At 57.7% G+C, this 5256-nt stretch overlaps 1 protein-coding gene across 2 annotated transcripts; it reads left to right on the forward strand.

The window, feature by feature from the left end:
• The first annotated feature begins 1837 nt into the window (after positions 1-1837).
• MID1IP1 (MID1 interacting protein 1) lies at positions 1838-4547 on the forward strand. Of its 2 annotated transcripts, none has more exons than XM_082061047.1 (2): positions 1838-2271; positions 2685-4547. In XM_082061047.1, exon 2 carries the CDS (start codon positions 2819-2821, stop codon positions 3311-3313), a length of 495 nt encoding a protein of 164 aa, XP_081917173.1. In that variant the 5' UTR covers positions 1838-2271; positions 2685-2818; the 3' UTR covers positions 3314-4547. The 2 variants fall into 2 exon arrangements, with proteins under 2 accessions (XP_081917173.1, XP_081917172.1); XM_082061046.1 differs by having other exon boundaries at positions 1839-2267.
• The last annotated feature ends 709 nt before the right edge of the window (positions 4548-5256 follow it).

Raw genomic sequence — 5256 nt, forward strand, 5'->3', positions numbered from 1 at the left:
CATTTACACTCAAAGGTTGAAGCAGACCATGTTGCTACACATTTGGGAAACAAAGACGACAGGTGGGGTTGAAAATTATTTTATGCTCAGGTCACAATTTGTATAGTATATCTCTCATTGAAGACACAGCGCTTCCTCATCTGCTGCCTTTGCTATGACTGCACACTTCCCGTTTACAGGTTCAAGCTGGGTCATTTCTGTCAACTTTTGCTCCTCCCCAGCCAGTTATGTACTAAACATGGGTGAAGTTTGCGGTTTATTTTTTTTAATTTTAATTTGGCCAGGAAAGCTGGACAATAAACCAATTCTCCTTGTTCCTAAAGATTACTATTTCCGATTTATTGAACGTTCAGCACACATTGTATTTCAATTAAAGGCAGCAAAACTGTTAATAGCGTATTAATGACATATTGTGTCTATACAAAGATGCAAATATATGCTGCAGCCAAGTTTCTGGTGCGGTGAGATTATTTTTTTTTCCCCGTTGTGAATCATCTGCGAATAGGTCATCATTTCATACCAGCCCTTATCTCTCGCTTCTCCTTAACGACAAATATTTGCAGCGCCTGTGCTGCTCATTAAGGGCACCCGACCGCGCATCTTGGGCACCGTCGGTTTGTCACCCGGTGCCCCGGGAATCGCCCTCGTCCTTCGGGCTGGCGCCCGCGGAAGCCTGAAGCGGCCGGGGGTCCGAGAGGCGTCGGGGAGCACACAGGCAGCCGGCCGAGCCGCTGCTGCAGGCAGGCGCTGGCGAGGCGCGGCGGAGCGGAGCGCGGTGTACGCGGTGGGGCGGTTGCGCCGGCCCGTTCGTCGGGCTTCTCGGATGTGCCCAGCCCGTGTCGGTAAGGCCGAGCTCTGGGACACCCCTGCGCAGCCGCTCCCCCTGCAGCTCCCCGCGCCTCTCGGGCCGCTGGCTTTCCCCGGCGCCGCGCAGGCCCCGGCGGGGGGTGAGGGGCGGCAGCGGCGGCGTCGCCGCCTCTGGCTGTTGGTTAATCCGTTGCCACGGCAACACACTCAACACCCCCCTGCTTCCCACGAGCAGCGCCCCCCCTCCCCCGCAACGCCGCCTTGCCCCACGTGACACACGGCGGCTCCTCCAGCCACCTCGCCTGTTACCAGGGCCGCGCGAGCCGGCGGAGGGGGCTGCATGGGAGGGGGTCGTTGTTTCCCATTGGCTGCTGCCGAGGCTCGCTCATTGGCAGCGGGCCGCGGAGCCGGGGCCGCTGGGCGGCCCGTCGATTGGCTGTGCCCGGAGGTGAGGCTGTGGGGTGATGCTGGCCGAGCCGAGGCCGCTGCCAGGCGGCCCTGCGCAGCCTTGGCCCACACACAAAGAGCCGCCTGGGAAGGAACGCGCCCGCTCCCCCTCTTTCCCCCCGCGCCCTCGGGCTGGCACGGCCAGGCGATGCGAGGCGAGGGCGGGCAGCGGGGGGGCCACAGCTCCCCCGCGGGCAGCTGGGAGGCGGCCACGCGAGCCTGGCGCGGCGCCCTCGCTGCCGGCCCGCTCTAACTGCCGCTGGCGCACGCGGAGCGGCGGGGGGAGGCGCGGCCGTCACGCTCGCCGCGCGCCCGGCAGCCAATGGGCGGCCGGGGCGAACGCGGACAGCACGCGGGGCCCGCGTGTCCCTGCCGCCTGCCCTGTCAATCAAACTCCCCCGCCCGGCACAGCGAAGCCGCACCTCCCGTTCCCCCCGCCCGGCGGGGATCGGCCGGGCGGGGGGAGGGGTCGGCCGGCACCGGCAGCCTCGGGGCTGCTTGCCCTGGCACTGTGAGTGGGGTGGGGGGCGGTGTTGCAGCGCGTCTCGATCGTGCTGCTGTGCCCCCCGGCTGCCGTCTCTAGCCCAGGGCGGCGGGTAGGACGTTAACGGCGCTCGGGAGGGCTGGGTTGCTCTGCAGCCGCCAGTCCCTTCTCTCAGGAGAGCGGGCGGGTGGGAGTGCGGCTTTTCCGGGGACCCAGCCCTGCCATTTCCACCCCGAACGCCAACTCCGCGCCGCCGGCTCCCACGCGGGCAACAGGACGCCCGCGAGGTGCTTTGGGCCACCGGCCCGGCCGGTTCCGGCACCCTCCGCGCCTCGGTGCCCTCCCCCCGGTGCGGGGCGAGAGGCGGAGCCGGCGCGGCCGCCGCCTTTATCTGGCGTGCCGGCGCGGGGGGTGGCACTGGGAAACACCTTGTTTTAAGATACGCGCTATAAATACGGCGCCGGGGATGGGAGCGCAGCCACGGGCGGCGGCAGGCTGAGGGCGCGGCGCTGAGCGGCTCCAGACCACGGTGGGTGCATCTTCCCCCCCCGGCAGCTCGGTGCCGCGGCTGGGGGCCGCTTTAATTTTATTTTACCGGCGTGGTGTGGGGCTGCCTTTCCCTTCGGACACACTTCTTCAGCCCCACAGCACGCGTGGCTCCCGGGAGGAGCGGCGGGATTTTTTGTGTGTGTGTGTGTGTTTGCAGGGAAGGGAGCGCCAGCAGCAAGCCCGGGTGGCCGCTGAGGGGGGATGGGGCGGAAGGGCGAAGAAAAGGGATGGGGAGGGGAAGCCTAAAAAAGGAGATGGGGCCGAGGATAAAGGCGGTGGTGGGAGAGGAGGAGAGGGCGCCGGCGGGAGGGGACGGAGCGGGAAGGCGGGCCGGGGGGAGGGAAGGAGGAAGAGAGAGCAGCCCCTAACGCCGGCATCTGCGGCCGCCTCCCTGCAGGACTCTCTGGCGAGCAGCCGCCGAGCCCAGCCCGGGGTGGAGGGCGCCCGGTGCCGCTAGCGAGGGGGAGGTCGCCGCCGGAGGAGCCCCGCATTCCGAGCCGCCTCGCTGAACCCGCCTTCCCGGCCGCCAGCATGATGCAGATCTGCGACTCGTACAGCCAGAAGTACTCCCTCTTCAACGCCATGAACCGCTTCATCGGCGCCGTCAACAACATGGACCAGACGGTGATGGTGCCCAGCCTGCTGCGCGACGTGCCGCTGCTGCTGGAGGAGCTGGACGCGGCGGGCACCGTCTGCTCGCAGCCGGACGCCGCCCTGCCGCCCGGCGACCCCGGCGCCTTCTTCTCCCGCAGGGACATGTACAGCCATTACATGCTGCTCAAATCCATCCGCAACGACATCGAGTGGGGCGTGGTGCAGCCGCCGGCGGGCGAGGAGGCGGCCCGCAAAAAGGACAAGCTGGGCGGCGGTGCCGCCGAGGAGGGCGAGGGAGAGGAGGACCTGGAGAAGCAGTTCCATTACCACCTCAGCGGACTCCACTCGGTCCTCTCCAAGCTCACCCGCAAGGCCAACGTCCTGACCAACAGATACAAGCAGGAGATCGGCTTCAGCAGCTGGGGGCAGTGAGCGCCGAGGGGGGAGCGGGGGAAGGGGGAGCCCGGCCCGGCGGGAGCGGCGCGTCCCAGCCCGGCGCTGCTGCCGCGGCGGCGCTGGAGGGCAGCGCCCCGGGATTGGGGCTCCCCTGCGTGCTCCCAGGACTGCAGCCGCTTTTCTGCCAACGCGCAAGCCAGAGAGAGATGTAAATTAATCAATACTAGTTTATTAATTATTTTTCCCACTTTTTTTTTTAACTACAGTCTGGGGCGAGCGGTTGCTGTGCCTCCCCGGGTGGGGAGGCAGGACACGTACATGTACGAGGTGATGGCGTAGGTGGCAGATAGGAGGCTCAACACAAGCCGGTGAATGTAACAAAACTGATATAAAATTGCTTCTGTTACCCAGGAGGGAACTCAGTGGGCTAAGGAGCATCCCGCTGTCATGGGATAGATGGCAAGTCCCAGGGTTGTACATGTGCTGGAGTCTATTTAAAACTTTTTCTACTCAGATGTAGAGTATATTCTAAAATAAATGCAAATGTATTAACTAAAAGTGACTTAAACGTTTTGGTATGATTCATGTCTCTTAAATGATATTTTTAACATCTGGAATTCTTCTACTAAGTTATTTCCAGAGCTGCCTTACTAGACACACAAATCTCTGCATATGCAAGAGTATTTGGTGGCTTTTTTTTTTCCAAAGGGAGCGATTAGGTGGTGATGATAACTTGGCATATCTAAAATGGATAAATGACGCTATTAGCTGCACCGTACATGGCCTGAGTTTTGGTAAACTGTTCCCAGCTGGTCAGTCCAGTTGCCCTGTTTGAATGCTGCCATGAAGGTCAGTACCTCTTTCAACAAAATCAGAGAAGATCGAGTCATCGTTACTTTGCAGGCAGCGATTCATGGATGTTGGAGCAAAGCCTAGGAATGACTCTTGCTTTTTTTGGGAAGTATCTTAATGTGCTGTGGGGAGCTCTTTTCTCTCCTTCTGAATAGGTCTGGGATACTTGCTTCCTGCATCTCCTACATTAGCTTCTTTCCTCTGTAATCCTTCTTGAACACCAGGAATTAATTGGTTTTCTGTTATCCAAATTGTATTGATTTCTTTCTCTTTGCATTTTTTTTCATTTGCTGAAGTAATGTGCCTCAGAATTGGGTGTCTATATTGTGTTCTAATATTAAAAGTGTACTTATTGATTACAATACGTGTGCATATCACAGAGGATAACCATTTAATAAATATGTACATCCTTCTATAATGTATGAAGTTTTGTTCTCAGGCTCTGAGATGACAAGTTTGTAGACATCTTCTTATAGTGAAACTTAATTTTATATTACTGCCATCAAATTTCAGGCTTGCTTGTTTTGTGTCCCCCCCCCTTTATTTTTTTTTCCTATATAGAAGATTTTTTTTTCTCTCAGCTTTAAGGGTTATTTTGCTGAAATTCAGATATTCCCTTGCAATTTGTTTTTCAGCTGAACTGTTGAAACACTGTAGTAAAGCATGAGCACTGCAGACATGTCAGCTGGCAGATGTTTGTATAGTTAAGACAATCATCCTTCATGTATGTTTAAAAATACATATTTCAGAGGGTTTTTTCCTTCTAGGGTAAAGAAGAACTTTGTAAGGCAAGATGATTTTTTAACTTGGCAATGCTTAGTCTTTTCCTCTTCCACTCCCACCTTGGGAAAATGCCAGGAAAAAAAAAAAAATCAGGAATAAGGAGAGGGATTACCCTGGTTTCCTAACATGTTATCTTGCCAGTCTTGCTGTAGTCTTAACTAATGCAATGCAAAAGATATGATTCCTTGTGCTGGACAGTGAAGTTTTGTTCTGCTGAAGGCAAGGGTGAGAGGGAGAACCTGTTCTGCTCCCTTCTGCCCTGTGCCCAAATGGCTGAAAACCACATTACAACCTCTGCTAGGCAGCAGTGGGTAAAATCTCAGACAGAAGCAGCTCACGCAGTT

This window comes from Streptopelia decaocto (genome assembly GCF_964273445.1).
Source record: "Streptopelia decaocto genome assembly, chromosome: 1".
NCBI classification, from domain to species: Eukaryota; Metazoa; Chordata; class Aves; order Columbiformes; family Columbidae; genus Streptopelia; species Streptopelia decaocto.